The following is a 21,982-nucleotide window of genomic DNA, read 5'->3' as shown; positions in this document are numbered from 1 at the left end:
AGGGGGTCCTTCAGTCGCTGTGCGTCTTCGGCACCACTGAAGGGCCCCCTGCCACTGAAATGCCACCGAAGACCTGGAGTGACTGAAGGGCCACCCACCGCCGAAATGCTGCTGAAGACCTGGACCGCCGCCAGGCCAGGGCTCGCAGGGCTCCTGCGGGGCCCAGGGCCTGGGGCAAATTGCCTCACTTGCCCCCTCCCCCAGGTGGCCCTGATGACAAGGCATACTGTTACTTGGGATTGAGATGCAATAGCAGAACTAAGAGGTGGTTCAGCAGAGGGTGGGTCAGATCAGAAGTGAAGTACAGACACAGAGCTATTTAGGAATCCAAGGCAGGGATATCAGTGGTTGTTGCAGGTTAAGACTGGTGTCTATTTGCTAAGCTGAGCTGGGATCTAGTACTAGACTATAGGGGACTGCTTCAGGTTACAGCTAAGTGCACTGAAGAGCTGGGAGGTGGCACAGGCTTGGAATAGCTAGAAAAGGAATGAGGAAGGCTGACTGAGCTGTGAGAGGAGAGGAGTAGGACAGCTGGAGATGCTTTATCTGAGAGCTCAAGTGCATTGGAATAACTGTATGGCGTAGGGCCCAAAAATGGAACAGTCTAGTTCAGTTCCTGAACTGTGGGCTGGCGGAGCTGAGTGGGGCCATCTTCAACAAGGCTGGGGGCTGCGGAGAAAGGTTGTTAACTCAATCCTACCCTTTTACGAACACCAGATTCATCTTAAAATGTATGTAAGGAAAAATAAAGAAATGCCTACTCTATTTTCTATATCTAACTGTAGAGCACAAAGTTAATAGTTACTTTTAGGGCATTCTCTATGCACCAGTAGGATCTTGTTAATCTCTTCACTGCTGCCAGAACGTGCATAACTCCCACCAGAAATTTTCTGTGAGTGGAACAACAGGCTCTAAGAGGAAATCCAGCCTGCATGGGAGGAGTGGTTCTTCCAAGATATAACCTGGCGCCATGTTCAGCACCAGACCACTTAAACTAAAAAGAGATGTTTCCTCTCAGGTTCCCAGGCTATAGCGGTGATTAGTGTGGAGGAACAGTGACACCCAGTGGAAGGTTCCATGTATTACAAATTGCCATTGCCAAAGCCTTAGCTAAAGGGAAAAGTAGTGACACTTGGGATTTTGGACTAAGAGAGAGAGAATTACCGTCTGGGGTCAGCCAGCCTCTAATCACTCATGTGCCGCACAGGACTGCACAAGTAGTGGCCCAAGAAAAGGCACTGAAGGTGAGTTTTGATACATAATTTTGTGAAGTGGTTTTGTGCTATGGACATATGTCCCAGGGACTAGATTGAGTGCACCAAACACATTTCACTTTTGACTTACTCCATATTTGAGTCCTGGTCTCCAGAGATGAATAACAAAATGTATTAACACAGGGCATCTCTTATGCTTTGGGTGGCTTGGCTGTTTCTTTTAGTCATCAAGAGATACACAGTGCTCTGTGCAATCACTAGCTAAACAAATGTGAAATGAATGCCTCACACAGCAATAGCAATGGATTCTGAATGGGGTTCCATCAGCCTCTGTTGACAGCACTACAGGTCTGACTGTCTTCAGCTCTCTTTCTAGGTAACTCCCTACTGTCTTTGTTTCATATCACACTCATTCTGGTCACAAAGATTCAGACAATCTAGAGAGACAACCTCCATCCTCACCCCCAATATCCTTGCAATTATGGGATACCCTTAATTGGGGGGAATTACGGTTCAGGGAATTAGTAACAGATGTTATAGATTGTTATAAAGCCTAGCAGGTCACTATAACCATGGCTTATAAATATCTATAACATCTTCTGCTGTTGTGCTTATAACCATCTATAATGCAAACAACTCACATTTGTAACATCTATTATTTGTTTAGTAACCTCTTACTTAACAATGTGTTAATAGATTTCTAATACAGAGTGTGACCAAATCATATTAAAGGGGCAATGTGAGGGGATCTTCTGTGGATAAAGAGAAGCCTAATTCTGTAGCAGTCTCAGTTTAGCGAATTTCACCAGCAATACCCTTGCCCCCACCCCGCAATCTCCTGTGAAAAAGGAAAGCACAGAAAGGAAAAGCCTCCTAGGTTAGTGTGCTTATTCACAAGGCCATTCACCAAGTAAAAAAGAGAGAAAAAGCACAAATTATCAAGAGTGAACCCAAGACAAAAATGCTTGACTCCCTTGCTGTGCGGCAGAATGACCTTGCACGAGATTCTTTTTTTTCCAAAGAAATGGCGCACCTGCTGGACTTCACCATCACCTCTTTGTTGCTCTCAACTTCACTCAGAGACCTCTGATAACTTCAAGAGACATTATCTGAGCACCTGGGCCATTACCTGGAGGATTCTTTATGAATGGGGAAGTCACAGAGGAAGAATAGAGCTGCAGGAAACTACCAGGTTTGCTTTGTGAATGTTTGTACATGAGATACAGTGACCCAGTTTACATAGTGAATTATAGGAGTAATAACACTCGGCTTTTATACAGCGCTTTTCATCTGTGGATTTCAAAACACTTTACAATGGTGGGTCATTAGCTTTGTTTTACAGATGGGAAAACTGAGGTTCAGAGAGGTCACACTACCGGCCTGTGGGAGAGTCAGGAATGGAATTCAGGACTTCTGAGTTCTAGCCAAGCACTCAGCACACGTGACCATGTTGTCTCTTAGCCCAGTGAAGGCACTATAGTTCTGATCCTGATCAGGACTGCCATTAACTCAATGGGAATTATTAGACTAAGCTCTACCACTGCCTTCAACCTCATCCTCACACACACATCCACTCTGGGCAAACCTGTGTCCTCATGAATTTGGTTCTGACAGAAATTCCATTATTTTCTTTGGGAAATGTGCCATGTTTACATTTAAATGGCTTTTTTATATAAATATTCCTATTACGTCACCTATAGTACAGGTTCGTTCCCTACAGTTTATTCCAGTGCTTTCAGTGAAATCTAAGATATGGGTCAAATCACTCTTGGCATAGGCAGATGTAAGGCCACTAGCATCATTAGAATTTGTACCTAATTTTGCCAGGTCTGAATGCCTGAAACCAGCCATTGGGGCTTCTGCCACTTCTCTTGTCACACTCTTCCACTTCAACAATCCAATTGATTTCACTATTAGCAAATATTTCTGGATATTCAGTCTCCTTTGCTCCTTTTGAGCATAAGGCTCAGAATGATCATTTAATCTGATTCTGCCTTAATTCTTCAGTAGCCACCAAGCTTTGACAGAAGAGACCCCAAGGAGGCTTCAAAAGTGAACTTTTCTTTCTTTTCAAAGCTTTCTTTAAGCCCCAGCATGAAATGATCATAATACACCTGAGACTGTTCACTTTGGGATCTCCCTGAAGTTACTGGCCTTATGGTAAGATCTGGAGAAGCGTAGTACATTTAAAAGGGGTGTGACTGGGGCAGGAACATTCTAACCCACCACCACAAATGTAGGAATGGACTTGCTTTGTTAACGGAGGTGAATCCAAACTTTGGCCTTGTACAGCTTTGCAGATCTTTTGTCTTTACAATGGAATCCTTGGAAACAACATATGTGACTTGACAGCTCCCAGAAACATCCTCCTGAAGCCAAACAAATATAAGAAATCATGTTATGAAATGATAATGTGTGACTAGAACTTGTAGGAGGACAAAATATAGTTCACTATACACAAAAATGATGCAATCCAATTTGAACAGATTATGTAGAAAATCTGCACAGAACCAGATACAGGGCCACATTTTGAAAATGAGGCTCAAAAACCACATGCCTATTCTACCTAGCATAGTTACTGCAACAAACTGAGTGTATAAAATCAGGCAACTGCACACCCAAATGGGTGTTTGACATTTAAGTCATTATAGCAAGTAAACACAAAAAGAGCATGAATATAATGACAGAAATTATGAAAAACATTATGGTAACTGGCACTAAATAGCAATTGCAGAAAAGAGCAATAGGTTTGGAGAGGGAAATACCCTCTCACTCCAGGGATGGTTTTACTGATGCACTAAGATCAGGTTCCTGCATCTTTTTCTTTGGGAAAAAAAATATTCTGCTCCTACCTCAGTTGCTGTCCCAGAATGTGGCTGGAATTGGAGGAGACTGATGAGGCCCCGTTTCAGATTCAAGATCTGGGGCCTTCTTCCGCTATCTCCATAGATGCCTTCTACCTACGAGAAGAAATGTATGATTTAGGGACAAGAACTCAGCATGAAGGCATGGAGATAGCATGATGATGAGCATGATAATGAGAGAATTCCCCTCTCCCCAGGCTCTCAGAAGGGTTTTCTAGACTGATATGGCAGTTCAAAGTGGAGAAAAATTTCAGATGAGGGGGCAGTAGGGAGAACCTCAGGCAAGGGACTCCATGGGGGATGAGAGAAACATTTATTGTGCTGCCACTGTACTAGAACTAAGTGACGACTACACTGTTTTGAAAGGCTTAAAAAAACCCAGCTGATATCCCTGACTAGCATGGGCTTAATTTCACAATACATTTTTGGCCACAAAGTCTTTTTAAAAAGTGAGGCCTCTCCACTTTGCACAAACCTTAAAGCAGTGGCAGTTCCACCTGTGGGTACCTGGAACGTTGCTCTACTGTCGAAATAACATTCTTTTATCTTCATCCGAATCCTATGATGCATCCACAGCTGTTAACTGAACAGTAAATGTAGGACCAGTGCAGGGGCAGCTCTTGTATACCACCCAATTGTGTAATGTACGACAGAGCAGGGGGCTTTGTAGCAATAGCAAGACTTCAGAAAGAGTGTCTGTACTTCCCTGACCAACCTACAAGTCACAGCAGAGGGGTGTAGGAGAGCTTTCAAGAGTTTTCTTAAGTAATCAGCTTCTATGCAGCAATAACCAACACTCTCTCACCTAAAAATCTGACTTAGAGCCATCACAGCTAACCCAGACTACTCAAGCCTGTTCTATTTCAACAGAACTATCACACCTGGAGCCCACTGGCTGACTCTATAGTCGTCCCATGCACAGCTATGCAGGAGATCTACTTCCAAATTCTTTCACTTGCTGTATTCTATTCTATAGAGGTGCTCAGAGCACCCTCCTCACCATAATATTGGAGTGCCTTCCATTAGTACGTGATGTGAAGTGACTAACTGTCTGGGTTGGCAGGTGTTCAGACACTGAAAGGCTGGGGTAGGGCACTTATTCCCAGAAAGGGAAAGCCGTCTGCTACTCAGCAGTCTCTCCCACTAGCCAGTTAAACAGCAGCATTGATAGCGTCTGAGGAGCACTTCATCCTGGGGTCCATGGCCAGAGGAGTGGTGCTTACCACATACTGAGAGTGGCAAGAATGTAAAGCAGGGAAAATGAGGGACTCATCAGGATTTGAATAGGGATGTGAGGTGCTCTTTGTGTGTCTGTGGGTGGGGTACTATTAACACACCTTCCCATTATTCCAGTGGAGGAAAACTGGCAGCTGAAGCTCTGCGGTGTCCTCTTTGCCCAGCACAACCTCAGTGGATGGGTCTCCAGTAACATTCTGAATCTTCTTGTGTTTTGAATCATGGTAGACTTTTAGGTCTTGGATCTAAAACCACAAAAGACAGATGGAATGTCTGAGGGTATGGGTCACAGAGCGTGTGTGTGTTCCACTTCCCAGCGCCTCTGGCCATTTGACTTGAGGGGAGCCACAGAGTGCATTTTTAACTAGGGCTGTCAATTAATCGCAATTAACTCACGCGATTAACTCAAAAAAATTAATCACGATTAATTGCAGTTTTAATCACACTACTAAACAATAGAATACCAATTTAAAATTATTAAATCTTCTATATTTTCAAATATATTGATTTCAATTACAACACAGAATACAAAGTGTACACTGCTCTCTTTATAGTTATTTTTATTATAAATATTTGCACTGTAAAAGTGGTAAACAAAAGAAATGGTATTTTTCAGTTCACCTCATACAAGTACTGTAGTGCAATCTCTTTATCATGAAAGTGCAATTTACAGTAGATTTGTTTGTTACATAACTGCGGTCACAAACAAAACAATGTAAAACTTTAGAGCCTACAAGTCCACTCAGTCCTACTTCTTGTTCAGTCAATCACTAAGACAAACAAGTTTGTTTACATTTATTGGAGATATTGCTCCCTGCTTCTTATTTACAATGTCACCTGAAAGTGAGAACAGGCATTCTCATGGTACTTTTGTAGCCAGCACTGCAAGTTATTTACGTGCCAGATATGCTAAACATTCATATGCCCCTTCATGCTTGAACCACCATTCCAGAGGACATGCTTCCAGACTGATGACGCTGGTTAAAAAAAATCATGTGTTAATGAAATTTGTGACTGAACTCCTTAGGGGAGAATTGTATGTCTCCTGCTCTGTGTTACCCACATTCTGCCATATATTTCATGTTATGGCAGTCTCAGATGATGACTCAGTACATATTGTTTGTTTCAAGAACACTTTCACTGCAGATTTGACAAAACACAAAGAAGGTACCAATGTGAGATTTCTAAAGATAGCTACAGAACTGGTTCCAAGGTTTAAGAACCTGAAGTCCATTACAAAATCTGAGAGGGACAAGGTGTGGAGCAACACTCTGATGTGGAAACTACAGAACCTGAACCACCAAAAAAAACCAAAAAAAAACCAACCTTCTTCTGGTGGCATCTGACTCAGATGATGAAAATGAACATGTGTTGGTCCACACTGCTTTTGATCGTTGTCAAGCAGAACCTGTCATCAGCATGGATGCATGTCCTCTGGAATGGTGGTTCAAACATGAAGGGATATATGAATATTTAGTGCATCTGACACATAAATATCTTTCAGGTGACACTGTAAATAAGAAGGAGGCAGCATTATCTCCCGTAAATATAAACAAACTTGTTTGTCTGAGCGATTGGCTGAACAAGAAGTAGGACTGAGGGGACTTGTAGACTCTAAAGTTTTACATTGTTTTGTTTTTGAGTGCAGTTATTTGTGTACATAATTCTACATTTGTAAGTTCAACTTTCATGACAGAGATTGCACTACAGTACTTGTATTAGGTGAATTGAAAAATAAAATTTCATTTTTTTTTTACAATCAAATATTTGTAATAAAAATAAATATAAAATGAACACTCTACACTTTGTATTCTGTGTTGTAACTGAAATCAATATATTTGAAAATGTAGAAAACATCCAAAAATATTTAAATAAATTGTATTCTATTATTGTTTAATAGTGCGATTAATCATGCGATTAATGGCAATAAATTTTTTTATGGAGATTATTTTTTTAATCATGTGATTAATTATTTTTTAAATCACTTGACAAACCTATTTTTAACATATCTCATAGACTCTTCACAGACACCACTTATGTTGGAAACAGAAGATGGTTGGGACTGAATGTCCCCTGTGCCCACCAACTGAAGTTAGCATTGCTATGTGTTTATTCAGTGAAGAAATTCTCAGGCAAGCGCTTTGGCCCTAAACTGGCTTATTAATGTTTGGGTAAGGACAAGCCACTGGCCAGTTTCTCCACAGTCAGCATGCCTGAGTAAAAACTTAATCTGCTTACATGGGAGGAACCAGTTGCCGATGGAGCCCAAGATGATCCAGCAGTAGTAGCTCTACCACTTGAACTAAAAGGAAATCCTCATAGCCAGTTGGTACTAGAAGCACCAATAGCTTTTCTCGGGCCTGCAGGTACTAGAGGACAAAACCATCACATACCTGGATCTGGAGAAGCTGCTCCCCTGCATGATTTCTCCAGAGCAGGTGCACCTGAACCAAAGCTTCAGCCTGCATCCGACTTCCTTGCAAGGACAACCTTGAGACATAATCTAGCTGCACCTGCAGTGTGTAGCGGTATTGATAGAGGATTCCAGGCTGGAAAGATGGTGTCTCTAAGTTCCCTATGAAAGGAGACCAGAACTGAAGCCACACACACACTTTCACATTCCTCAATACCCATGATGGCTTGGATTCAAATTTATCTCAGCAGATAGGTTAAGTGGTAATGAAAAGAATCCCATTGACCTCAATGGGCTTTAGATCAGAACCTGTCTGAGATTAATACATATGTTTTCTTATTCTCCCTGGTCCTGCTGCTGAGGCCTAGGTTGGTAGAAAAAACCTCCACTTATCCTGCCTTAGTAACTCCTATTCCTGTTCCCTTCAAAAAAGGGGTACAATTAGGAGTAAAGATTAGAAAGGACCTTGTCTACACCGTTAGATTTGACTGAGCTTTCTGACAGCTTGTGTCTCTGCTCTGCTTTTCCCCACCAAGTGCCAATAACAGACTCACCCCTCACAGATGTAGATGTTTCAAAGCCTGTGATTTATACAAAGAACCTTTAGGAGGAACCCTGCAAAAACTACCAGTGATTTATGGCATTATGAGAGCTTAAGACCAGTAATGGGTCTTGCACCATGAATTCAAATTTAAAAAGAGAAAAATCAGGCTAAATACTAAGAAATGCTTCCTGACCTCGAGTTTTGTATTCTGTGGCATAATCACCCAAATGGTGGAATTGCCATCCAGGGAGACATTTAGAACTAGACTTCACAAAGCATTAGAAACAATGTACAGAACAGGGCTGGCCAGCACTGGCCAAGTGACCTAAAAGGCCTTTTCTATTTCTAATGTCCATGATAATACCGGCAATGTACATTTGCAGATAAAGCCAGTGGGGTGACACTAGGGAAGAATCTACTCCCATGTTCGACAGTCATTTGGATTTCTCTCTGTCCTACTCCACTGACTCTGAAAGCTTGATATATATATATATATATATATCACCTTAAAAAGTTGCCTTGAGTCATTTGCAGTAAAGCCTAACCAAGTGACTGGCAGGGGAAAAAACATTTTTATTTTACAACGACAAAACTATTTGCTTTATCTGCTTGTGTCTTCCATTTTACAGTGTATCAACAACAGAGCAGAAAAAGAAATGGAATCACTTCTAAAACTGAGAGTGAATTAGCAGTATTTATTGTATCTAACCCAGAAAATTGAATTTCAAGGCCTGGATCCTCAATTAGTGTAAATTAGCCCAAACTTCAATGAAGCTACCCCAATTTACACCTGCTGATGTTCTAGCCTCCGTGAAAGTAGAATGAATTATATTGTAAGAATAGAAAGGATTAAAGAAATGTTGTCTGTACCTTTAAGCAAAATTGTTGGAATGTTGCAACCAGGTGTCAGGAATACAGACATTAACATAGAACAATTGCAACGTTTAAGGGCAATTGGTGAAATATTAGCCTTAGATCGATAACAGTAAGGAAATAGGATATGCATGCTGTGCCCCAGGTGAATTTTACTGTTTTGCTTTCTTTGTCCCTTTGTCTAATTCCCGCTCTTTTATCTGTATAAATAAGACTGTTTGGGCCTTGCATGGCCACTCACTTATTCTGAGTGTTATTGGCGGAGCGCTGCGCTAATAAACAGAGTGGTCTGACAAATTGTGAGTCCTGATTCTAACTTTGACAATTTAGAGGTCCCACCGAGATGGCAACCGTCTTCACTGGGACTGTGTGATTCCTGACCATTTTTGTAGGATGACCGTGGCAGCCGGCACCTGGGCACTTGGCCCAAGCGGTCCTCCACTAGAACGGAAAGGCGCACGACCACAGTGAAGTCTGCGTCATCAAACCTGTTGGTTCCCACTCTGTTCTGGTAGGGATCCCGGGGTCTGACATCAGGAATCTGGTCAGGTAATTATTTCTGTATTTTGTCCGGACTGAGCACTGTCCTGTCTCTGTGTCTATCCGTACTCTCTATGGAGCGTTTGAGTCTGGGTGCCGTCTCCGTCCGGGGATCGGCCGACCAAGGGGTTCCTGTCCCCGCAGTCTGAGTGAGTGAAATCTGCACAATCGCAGCTGCACCGCACCTTGGGTAAAACCCTTAGTGTGAAAGCAAGGGCGATTGAGGCAGTAGCCTGTGGGCTCCTTTTGTGTGTTGCACTGGGCATCGCTCTGACGAACCCTAATTTCCTTCTTGTGTGATTGGTGTGTGAAGTCTTCCTGTATGGGTAATCAGACGTCTAAGCCAGGGCAGTTCCCTAAAGGAACTCTGGCTCATTTTATGTATTTTAGGAAGAGTCTGGACTCCTGTAAGTTTCTGGAAAAATGGTCTAGGCTAACTCAGGGAGACCCCAAAACTCAGTGGCCGCTGTTAGGATCTTGGGATAAGGATCGAGTAGATGTCTTAAAAGACAAACTCAGCCAATCTAAAACTAAATTGGCAAAAGGAGAGGTCGATTGTTTCATGCAATGGTAGGAAGAGGCAAATTGTAGATGGACAGAATCGAAACTTGCCTCTCTCAAAGATTCAATTGATAAGTTAAAAGCTTTACTGGAAACCTCCCCTCCCACCACTAGACCGAGCGCTCCCCTTTATCCTGTTCTCTAAGCAGACCCCCCTTCATACGCCTGTCTCTGGGTGGGAAAAAACGAAGAAAACCCCTTGCTAGATTTCAGGGACGAGGATGAAGAAGACGCATTAATTGGCCTGGCAGCCTTGCGTCGAATCAATAGACGGCCACCCACGCCCCCAGCTCAGGAACAACTGTTACCAGATCTCCCAGATCAGGAACAATTCCCAGAGATCTCCAGTTCAGACCCGTCCGGATCATCTGGTACTGCCGAGGCCCATTCCTCTGGACTTGCTCTGCCTCATAAAAGCTCGCGCTTGGGCCTTAAAAATATCCAGGCTCCCCTTCGAATCCCGCATACTGGGGGCCAGGACGGGGGTCCCACTTGGATCTATAAACCCTGGACTCGCACTGAGCTCCTTTCAATTATAAAAGGCTTTCCAAAGCCCCGAGAAAATCCTACCAAATTTGCAAAGGAATTTTTGTTAGTGTGTGATACCTATGAACCCTCTGAGGCAGACCTCCTGCAGCTGTGCAAGCTACTTGTAACAGCCTCTAGTGAGCATGAAAAATGGCTCACAGCAGCATATTGGCTCGCTGCTGACCGCCACTCTACTTTGCCAGACACTGGTCCTAATGCTGAATACCGAAAAAAGTGTAAGGAACGAGCTAAAAATCTATTTGAAGCCATCCTTCGGGTATGGACTCCTAAAACCAACTGGACGGCCATAAATAGCTGTAAACAACAACAGGGAGAAAATCCAGGCGACTATCGCACCCGGTTAACTGACATTTTTCTGCAACATTCTGGTATACAGCAACCAGATACAAATGGACAGGGCGCCCTGGCTAGTGCATTTGTTAATGGCCTCCTGCCTGCTATTGGCAATCTGCTAAAATGAATAAGTGTTGGATGGGAGACCGAAACTATGGACAAATTGCAAACAGTGGCAGAGCACTGCCAACGTACTTTGCTCTTCCTTTCCTTTTAATCAGCTCAGCAGTTAATGGCCTTGCAAATACAGCATTATTCAGGGCAGGGCAAATAGTACCGGGGGCGGGGAAAATACCAGGGACGGGGATGTGGTCGTGGGAGGGGACAGGGAACTGGATTTTCGGGTTACGGGGATGTTTGTAACTACTGTAAACAGCCGGGACATTGGAAGAATGAGTGTCCAAGCCAGCCTGGTAACTCTGTGAACAACCAGTTAAACTCCCTGCCAGCACAGCCAGTCAGCCCCCAGCCTTACTTTGCCCCACAACAATGACGGGACACCAGGGAACCTCAGGAAATTTTAGCCCCTTTACTACCTCTCACTCCCACGGGTGAGTGTGTGTTAACTATCAATGATCTTTCTCTCTCTTTCCTTGCTGATATGGGAGCTTCGCTCTTTGCAGTTCATACTACCGACCTGCCTGAGGTTCCCTGCTCCGGAAAAACCGTGTCCGCTGTGGGCATTACGGGAGTCCCAACCCCTTATCCCCTTTCAAAACCTCTACCGGTCCAGGTTGGTCCCCTTTCTGCGGATCATGCCTTCCTTCTCTCTGATTCCACTCCAGTAAACCTTTTGGGTCGGGATCTGTTATGTAAGCTTGGCTGCACCATATACTGTTCCCCGGATGGGATCTATTTACAAATTCCCCAGTCTTCCCTGAGTGATTCTGTAGCCTGCCTGCTGTCTGAAACGTCCCTTTCTACTCCGGTCCCTTGTTGCCCACTGGTCCTGTCCCTTGAGCACCTAATTTCGCAGGTCCCATCCTCTCTGTGGCCAACCCATCCCTCTGAGGTGGGCCGCTTAAATACCGATCCTGTCTGCATTACTGTTGACTCTTCCAAATCCCTGCCTCGCCTATCCCAGTACCCTTTAAACCCTGAGAAAGAGGCTGGCATTGCTCCGGTGATAACTGCCCTGCAGGAGCAAGGCATTATTGTTCCCTGTTCCAGTCCCTGTAACACTCCTATCCTCCCCGTTTGAAAAGCTGATGGCAAATCGTGGCGATTTGTTCAGGACCTTCGAGCCATTAATCGTATTGTCATACCCGTTTTTCCAGTTGTCCCAAACCCAGCAATGATCCTGGCTTCTATCCCACCAGCTGCAACTCATTTTACTGTTGTTGATTTGTGTTCTGCTTTCTTTTCTGTTCCGGTTCACCCTGACTCCCAGTACCTCTTTGCCTTTTCCTACAGGGGACAGCAATATACACGGACCATGCTCCCTCAGGGGTATACGGAAAGTCCATCTTATTTCTCCCAGGCATTAGCTCGAGACCTAGCTGACCTTGTTTTCCCATCTGGGTCCACTCTAGTCCAATACGTAGATGATCTGCTTCTCTGTTCCCCCTCGTTATCTGCCTCAGAAACTGATTCTTTAGTGCACCTTACTGCCCTAGCAAACAAAGGTCACAAGGCTTCTCACTCTAAACTACAGCTCTGTCAAACCTCTGTCACATACCTTGGTTTTCTCCTCTCCCACGGTTCCCGTACGCTTTCTCCCACCCGCATCCAGGCTATCCTTAGCTTTCCCCGACCCTGCACTCCACGCCAGGTCCGAAAATTTTTGGGCATGGCTGGATTTTGCAGGCAATGGATTCCCCAATATGCCTCCCTTGCAAAACCTCTACAGGAACTTATTCGACTCTCTGTGCCTAATCCCATGCCATAGCCACCTGAAGCAGACTCTGCCTTTGTTTCCCTCAAACAAGGTTTGGCTTCTGCCCCTGCTTTAGGGCTGCCAGACTATTCTAAGCCTTTTACCCTTTTCTGCCATGAACAATCTGGATGTGCACTTGGAGTTCTCACTCAGGTGCATGGAGGCAAGAACCGCCCAGTAGCTTATTTCTCTGCCACTTTGGACCCTGTGGCCCAAGGCCTGCCCCCCTGCCTGCGTACTGTGGCTGCTGCAGCAAGCTTAGTCTAAATGTCTGAATCCCTTGTCCTTTGCTCCCCCCTTACTCTCATGGTCCCTCACTCTGTGGAAACTCTGCTGTTACAACGCAATACAAGCCACCTCTCCTCCGCTTGGCTTACCAGGTATGATCTTTTACTGCTGTCGGCCTAATATATCACTATAAAGCGCTGTTCTCAGTTAAATCCTGCCACTCTCCTTCCTTTGTCTAATGATGGTGATCCTCAGGACTGCCTTGCAACTGTCTCTGCTATCACCGTCCCGCGCTCTGACCTTTCTGATGTCCCTCTCCCTAACTCTGACCTTGTTTCGTTTATTGATGGTTCCTGTTTTCGAGACAACCAAGGTCGTCTCCTTGCAGGATATGCTGTAGTGTCACTCTCTGAAACCCTAGAAGCTGCGCCTTTACCTTCTGTAACCTCAGCACAAGTTGCTGAATTAGTTGCCCTCACCCGTGCCTGCTTTTTGGCAGAGGGACACTCCGCCACCATTTACACTGACTCCCGCTATGCTTTTGGGGTTGTACATGACTTTGGTACCCTCTGGCAAGCTCGGCGTTTCCTTACATCTGCCGGTACCCCTATTAAGAACGGCCCCTATATCGCTGCTCTCCTGTATACAGTTTTACTTCCCTCTGCCCTGGCTATTGTTAAGTGCCCTGGCCACTCGATGGCAGACACTGATGTTGCTAAGGGTAACGCATTTGCTGATGCCTCTGCTAAACATGCTGCTGCCATAGAACCTTCCCCAGATGCATTTCTAGGTTCCCTGTCTGTTTCTATACCACCGCCGTCCCTCACTAACCTCTCCCTGCTCCAAGATTCTGCCCCAGAAACCGAAAAAGACTCCTGGGTTGCCCAGGGTTGCTCTCTACATCCTGATTCCCTTTGGCGTTCGCCCATTGGTGCCTTTGTAGCCCCTTTTCATTCTACCCATCGCTGGCCGCCCTGCTACATGGTGTTTCGCATGTCGGAAAGGAGGGGATGGTCTCTGCTCTAACTAAGGCGGGATGGTGGGCTCCCCATTTCAGCTCTTTTGCAGCCCGCCACTGTGCCGCCTGCACCACTTGCCAAAGCCACAATATTGGTAAACCTGTAAAAGTGGCTCAGGGATTCTAGGGCTTGCCCCAAGCACCCTTCTTGCATTGGCAACTTGATTTTGTACAAATGCCTAAGTGTCAACAATTTGAATTTATTTTGGTTATGGTATGTTTATTTTCTGGTTGGATTGAAGCCTTTCCTTGTCACAAGGCTGACTCACTGTCTGTTGCTAAATGTTTGTTAAATCATATTATGCCTGCCAAGGGAATTCCTGCCACTCTGTCCAGTGACAGGGGTACACACTTTACCGGACAAAATGTTCAACACCTGGATCGTATATTACATGTCACACACCTGCTGTAGTCTCCCTACCACCCACAAAGTGCAGGTGCTGTGGAAAGGCGAAATGGTGTACTTAAGAATAAATTTGCTAAGATTTGTGACTCCACAAGGTTAAGCTGGCCAGCAGCTTTACCACTAGCCCTTATGGAAATGCGATCCACTCCATCCCAAAGGCATAAACTGAGTCCTTTTGAAATCGTTATGGGACGCCCTATGCGAACTGTGGCTACCATTACTCCAGTCCCAGACTTGAACTTGACTCACAGTACGCTCCTTCAATATTGCAAGGGATTAATGCAAGCTGTAAATCACTTCCATTCACAGGTTCAAGCCGCCTGGCCGACGGAACCCACCTCTGACACCTGCCACAACCTTGAGCCAGGTGACTGGGTCTACGTATGGCATCACCATCGAAAACACGCTTTGGAATCTCGGTGGAAGGGGCCTCATCAGGTACAGCTTACTACCCAGACAGCTGTTAAGCTATCTGGCATCACAGCGTGGATACATGCTTCACAGTGTAAGAAGACACCATCCCCGGCGAACCAATCAACACCTCAGAACTGCGCAGAGTCAGTTTTGACTCCAGAAGAAGACGTAGAGGAACAGCCTGCAATACCTTACAATCTACGCTCTCATAAGGGTTGCCAGAAGCAGACGATGACCTAAAGCAAGGCCTAGAAGCAGCAGTAGTGAGCCTAACGCCTGCTGCCTGGTGGACATAAAACCGCGACTGTGGTTCCCTCAGTTCAGGTTGTCAGAACCAGAAGGGCCTTGCCTCCAACATGCGCCTCTGGTGGCGCCTGTTCCTCGGCTGCTGGTGTCTTAAGGTCTGGGGAGCCCACAATGACAATTCTTTTATCCAGCAGCAAGTGTGGATAGCTCAGACCCTTAATATTTCTAAATGCTGGGTCTGCAGCCACATCCCAGCCTACTCTGAAGCTGGTGTTCCTGTCCTGGCTATCCCACTCAATTCCCCAGACCTCACTGGAGGACCTCGTCCATTTAACAAAACATGGAACAGCAATGACACTTGGGACGCAGTGGGAATAAATGTATCTAAATGGATAAGTGTGGTGGAGGGAAAAGGTCATTGGTGTTGGGTGTGTAATGGGACAGGGCTGGATCTGGGAAAAAGCCGTTGCCTTCAGCATATTGTGGCAAATGGTGTATGGGATTATTCAAACAAAACTAAAGAATGGCGGGCTGGGTATGGGAATATGAATTTTTTCTCAACCTGAGATCAAACAGAAAAATAAATCTCATGTTCCCCCTACAGTAATCTTAGTAAAAATAATACAATCTTCCAATGCCATACAAATACTACCACTCCTCGTAAGGAGGATTACCCTGTGCCCTTTGGAGGATATTACTCCTCATTTGCAGATACCTATGTAACAAATAGATGCAACTGACCCTTCCCGGCCTTAATAGGCCATCATTGGGTTTGTGGATCCAAAGCTTATACTGTATTACCAGCTAACTGGTCAGGTATCTGTTATCCCGCCCAACTCTTCCCACAATTCTGGGTACTAGAGTCCCTCCCACGAGAACGCCTCCGTAATTTCAGGCGAAAAAGAAGGGACTTACTAGATGCCCAATGGTATATACATAACATAAGCCCCTTAACTTGGGAAGAGGCCATTGGCACTTCCTTTATCCCACTTGGGGGAGTAATACACCACGCAAAAAGACTCCTAAGGTTACAAGCCGTGGCTGAAATAATGGCAAATGAAACCGGAGAAAGTTAAAAAACCCTGGCCAAAGAAACATGGGTGATCAGACAGGTGTCCCTCCAAAACCGTCAAGCATTAGACATAGTGCTGGCGACCAAAGGAGGGACCTGTGCTCTCATTGGGAAAGAATGTTGTGTGTTTATACCTGACAATACCAACGAGGTGATAGATCGCGCTAGCCACTTAGAACAAATCGCATATCTTCCTCATGAAGAGCTGAGTTCTTTATGGAAGTGGCTAAGTAACCTGTTCAATTTATCTGGCATAGGAAACTGGTTGTTTCAGGGAGCCCTAACTATCCTGTTTGGAATCTTAGTGATTTTTGTATGCTTTCAGTTAATCTCCTGTTGTATCCAGTATTGTGTCACCCAGATGACTACCCCAAAACAGAGTGCTAATATGATGATTTTGAATATCACTGATGAACATAGAGATAAGGAACGGTTAATTTGTGGAACCTAGTAAGGGTTGGTCATGGCGTACGCCTGACCAAAAGGAGGAATTGTGAAAGTAGAATGAATTATATTGTAAGAATAGAAAGGATTAAAGAAATGTTGTCTGTACCTTTAAGCAAAATTGTTGGAATGTTGCAACCAGGTGTCAGGAATACAGACATTAACATAGAACAATTGCAACGTTTAAGGGCAATTGGTGAAGTATTAGCCTTAGATCGATAACAGTAAGGAAATAGGATATGCATGCTGTGCCCCAGGTGAATTTTACTGTTTTGCTTTCTTTGTCCCTTTGTCTAATTCCCGCTCTTTTATCTGTATAAATAAGACTGTTTGAGCCTTGCATGGCCACTCACATATTCTGAGTGTTATTGGCAGAGCGCTGCGCTAATAAACAGAGTGGTCTGACAAATTTTAAGTCCTGATTCTAACTGTGACACCTCAAATGTATATTTGGATGCTGCTGTACTAATGTGAACAGGGTGACTTTCAGATGAGAAGATCAACCCAGCTTCTACAGATTCAGCTGGGAAGAGAGGCAGAGACAGGACCGGCGCTAGGGTTTTGAGCGCCCTAGGCGGACAGCAATTTTGCCGCCCCACGCGCTGGTCCCACGGCTCCAGTGGAGCTGCCACAGTAGTGCCTGTGGAGGGTCCAGTGCTCTGTGGCTCCGGTGGAGCTGCCACAGTGATGCCTGCGGGAGGTCCACCGGAGCCGCGCGAGCAGCCGACCGTCTGCAGGCACGACTGCGGCAGCTCCACCGGAGCCGCCTGCTGCCCCTTCCGGCAAAACGGCGCCCACTATTTATTCTGGCACCCTAGGCTATTGCCTAGGCTGCCTAAATGGTAGCGCTGGCCCTGGGCAGAGAGGCTCCCTTTGGCTCTAATGGATGCTGGGAGAGGATGTAAAAGGTTGATCAAAAGCTCCTTGATACAGTTCCATCACCAGATCAAAGGGTGAATTGGGATTGATTTCACAAACTCTGATGGAGTTCGTTCCCTTCTCTGCCAGTGATGACTTATCCCTTGGGCTCATGAAAATACTTCTGAATTGTATTGCTTTGCTTTATGAAATAGACAATATTGCACCAATACTGATAGGTGGATACAATGAGTCTTAGTTAGAAAATGCTTAATGCCCCAGTCCCCCTCTTCAACCAATACAAGTAGGACACTGCTACACTACCAATACACGTACTATATTTTTCAGGAATGGATACACATTTCCAGCAAATGCACATAAGTCTGTTTGCCCAGTGGTACTGCGTCTTTCCTTGGTTGTGGGAAAGTGTTTTTGTTTAAATGAGAAAATAAAGGAATGGATTTCCTGATTCCTCCCTCCCCATCTTATCATTCATATATCTGGGGTTTATCAAGGACTAAGGATGAAAATTTAGTAAGATACCTTTGTTAACAAAACATCACTGCATGGAAGAGTTCGTTGGTCTATGTAATTACCCAGCACAGGTTCCCAGCAACTTTAGCAGCCAAATGTGGGCCTATTAAAATTAATTATGTGCACCGTAGTGTCTCATCACCAGTTTGAATATACAGTCTGGAGCAAATACTCAGCTGGTCTAAGTTGTTATAACTCTACTGAAGTCAATGGAATTATAACAATGGAGCTATGACAAATTATATCAGATGAGGATCTTCTTCCACTATCTGCTGTGGTCTCTGAGACCTGGGGTAAAGTTACTAAGTAGCCCTATCATTCACCTTTGAGTAGTGCTGTATGTAAACTCCATCCACTCACAATTTACAGGGACACTTCATTCTATTTCTTAATCCCTTACAAACTGTTGAATTACAGATTGCTGGTATCATAATACAATAACATTTGCTATTGTCAACCAGTGGAAACCTGTAAAAACTTTCTTCATTTGGTGCAGTTTTTTCCTATTGTATTCTGTGAAGGTTCTTGTAGGACCCCCATCACTGAAATATTTGAGTGTCAGGAGATCTTTTCCTAGGGTTCATAGTGGTTGATTCACTGGATTAGCTTGTACAATTCACACAATCTATTAAGGATCAGCTTGCACAATTCTGCTGAAAGGTAAATAAAACCAGAAACTCTGCTGTGGGACTTCAAGACTTCACATGGGAGCTTGGAAATTAGCTCTCAACAGAAGCCTTCAGTCCCTTTTTCATTTCCTACTCCTGTCCACTGCTGCCGGTTTCTTTCCAGGGACTGAATTCTAGTCCTATAGCACAGTTCCATGGATACGTTCATGCTCAGGAAAGTTTGAAGGATTCTTACAGAGATGACCATTCATTCCATCCTACCTTGGACAACCTAGAATATTTAATGGTGAGGGAAGAGAGTACATACTCCCCCTTTCATCCACTCTTTTGCCTGTTTTAAAGTAGCAGTGATGAGAACTGTAGCTAAGTCATAACGCCCTGTCCCTAACTTAATCATTTACCTAACCACAGCATGCCAGGATAAAGATGCTGGAGAGGCCTTGCCTCAGAATATTTTTGTTTTTCTACCTCAGCCTTAATATTCTTTAATTTTTCCTTTTACACAGAATGTCTAGAATTATCTGAGATCAATCTTCTTGTGTATTTTATACTTTGTATATACTTAAAGATTGACTCTGATTTTTGTGTTTGCTTATTGCCATGAGGAATAATCCAATCAATCCATTATCTAAAGATACAGTTGTGCTTGAAATTCTCAAAGGGACCTACTATTCTTCCAATTCATTGTGAATGTAGTAGGTTACTGAAGCGTTTTGGAATTCTGTCATCTGATCCTTTATAATGACCAGCAAAGCAGGTTTTAAAACTCTCCCCAAAGGATGCCAAAGTCTCCATGAAAGGAAAACTCCATAGTAGATCCAGGGATACATAGGTGTAAATCTAGCTGAATTCCTTAAACCATTCTCTGTGTATCAGAGGTAACTGGTGCTGGCTTCTTTTACATGACGTTGAATCTTGAAAGGCCAGTATTTCCTGTATTTCCAGGCACCCAGAGAGAAGCTTCTAATCAGGAAGGCTGAAATTAAGTTATAGCCAGCCACCTGTCCCTGAATTCTGGAGATGCACAAGCTATTGTTACTTCCTATGCTAACGAATCTTCATAAATAGATTAGAAATATGAGCATTTTCAGAGCTTTCCTTCTACTTCCCTTCTTTGACTCTGGGACTATAATTTTGAGATCTAGAATTCCAGTAAGCACTAGGCATTATACAGAGTTTTGTGTAAGGTGTGACAAGCATCCTGTATCTCAGGTTCACAGGATCCTTTCCCATTTCATGCCATTTCAGAAGCTGAAGTGCAAAGTCTCTTACCTTTTGCTGAGCTGGTAAAGAAAAAGAAAATCAGCCAGATGTGTCCTGAAGCTGCTTGTGAATTCATGGTGGGGCTTGTGTGTGAGCAAAACAGAGTGCTAGGGAAAGAGGAGAAGGCTAAAGAAAAGACAGGGCAGGGAGCGGGGCAAGAGGAAAATACAACAAACCCCCTCCAGAGTGGCCAGAATTGACAGGATTCACAATGTCAGGTGACCAGGCCTGACCTTCTCCCTATCTCTGAATTACACATTGAAGGAGAAGCAAATAATTAATCCCTTGCTCTAACCCCCAGCAGCAGTAGCAGCAGCCACAGCAGCAAAAGAAATAAAACGTTTGGAAATCATTTGGATTTGCCAAAGCCTGCAACAAGGAAATCAACAAAAAATGCAAAATTGATTTCTGGGTGGAGAAAAGGCAACAGTCTGGAGTCTGCCCTGCTGAATCTGCCTGGTGGTTCAGAAGAGTAGCTCTGAAACATACCCGCTCTCTGCTCCTAGCCACTTCCCCCTCTATACCAGAAAGAAAGGAAGGAAAATTGGCAAGAAAATGGCCCAAAAAGCAACAGCAGAATCATTCCTCTTCCTTCTCTTTTCAGGGGCTGTGGAGTTCCAGCCTCTAGGATCAGGTTTCTTAAAGGGCCAGGCTGGAGAGGAATAAGAAAGCTGGGCTCTTTGTATGAAGCTTATTGAATAGAAAACACACACATACGCACACACAAGCTTTCAATTAATCTCAGGCCTCTATCACAGCACTTCACCAAGTGTCTGTGAAAGATGATCAGAATTGTAATCTGTTTCAGAAGAAAATAATTCTGAAAAGTAGGGCATTAGGGTTAGGAGAACAGTACCTTTCAGAAGTGCTATGCCGAATCCTCATTTATTCACTCTAATTTATGGTTTGACATATCAGTAATACATTTTAATGTTTTTAGAAGGTCTCTTTTCTATAAGTCTATAATATACTAAACTATTGTTGTATGTAAAGTAACTAAGGTTTTTTTAAATATTTAAGAAGCTTAATTTAAAATTAAAATGCAGAGCCCCCCAGAGCGGTGGCCAGGACCCGGGCAGTGGGAGTGCCACTAAAAATCAGCTCATGTGCCACCTTCGGCATGTGTGCCATAGGTTGCCTACCCCTGTGCTAGGTGCTCTCCAAGCACAGAAGGAGGAATGTCCCTTGCCAGGAAGAGCTTATAATAGACAAACACATAATCAAAAGGCTGGGGAACTGTGATTGACCACATATGACAGGTTATAAGGTAACTGGCCATGCTAGATTACAAATGCTGTGATGTAAACTGAGCCTAAATCAGTAGAAATTGGGTGCCTAAGTCCCTTAGATTTCCTATGAAAATTCCACCCATAATAACACAATGAAATATTTTTGTATGATGTCTAATCTTCAAGCACCCAGTTCAGAGGGGCCTTAATCAGTTTGCATCTCTGAGTCACAACTGAAATGGGTTTTTGGGAGAGATTTGTATGTAGAGAGAGTAATGACCTCTGGAGAGGAAAGATAACTAAAGAATGCATCTTGCAGTGTGTTAGGGATTTGGCTTGAGATCAAAGGACACTCACTTTGTCCTTTGTCCATTGTCCCTGCTGACCCACTTGCCCTCTCCCTCAGGAGCCTGTGTCTGACTATACCAAGTGCAGTGTGCCTCGCTTTTCACAGGGTCTTACATTTCAAACAAATGTGTTGGCAGGGGAAGGAAGTGTGGCGCAGCCAGGGAAAGGAGGGAAAAACAAGAGCTCTAACGGGATTTTTGTGAAGAAAGGTTTGAGCTAATTTATTTACAAACTCTTAACATAGGTTATAGGGTGATGAACTGGTCATGCACAGTTCCCCACAGATTGCG

The 21,982-nt window shown here is 44.2% G+C and overlaps 1 protein-coding gene across 3 annotated transcripts in view; it reads right to left on the bottom strand.

The window, feature by feature from the left end:
• LOC127053919 (microsomal triglyceride transfer protein-like) overlaps nucleotides 1–20,698 on the bottom strand; it is a 40,059-nt gene extending 19,361 nt beyond the window's left edge. Inside the window, exons 1-5 of one of the 3 annotated variants that reach the window (XM_050959338.1) lie at nucleotides 20,125–20,698; nucleotides 7,708–7,889; nucleotides 5,416–5,559; nucleotides 4,067–4,174; nucleotides 3,437–3,583 (exon numbers count right to left, since the gene is read on the bottom strand). In XM_050959338.1, the coding sequence (XP_050815295.1) occupies nucleotides 3,437–3,583; nucleotides 4,067–4,174; nucleotides 5,416–5,559; nucleotides 7,708–7,889; nucleotides 20,125–20,191 (648 nt within the window). In that variant the 5' untranslated portion in view covers nucleotides 20,192–20,698. The remainder of the gene's footprint in view (nucleotides 1–3,436; nucleotides 3,584–4,066; nucleotides 4,175–5,415; nucleotides 5,560–7,707; nucleotides 7,890–20,124) is intronic. The other 2 variants (XM_050959339.1, XM_050959340.1) reach the window with 2 other exon arrangements.
• Nucleotides 20,699–21,982: the final 1,284 nt, after the last annotated feature.

Source organism: Gopherus flavomarginatus, chromosome 6, assembly GCF_025201925.1.
Source record: "Gopherus flavomarginatus isolate rGopFla2 chromosome 6, rGopFla2.mat.asm, whole genome shotgun sequence".
NCBI lineage: Eukaryota > Metazoa > Chordata > Testudines > Testudinidae > Gopherus > Gopherus flavomarginatus.
This window is presented reverse-complemented; position numbering and strand designations above follow the sequence as displayed.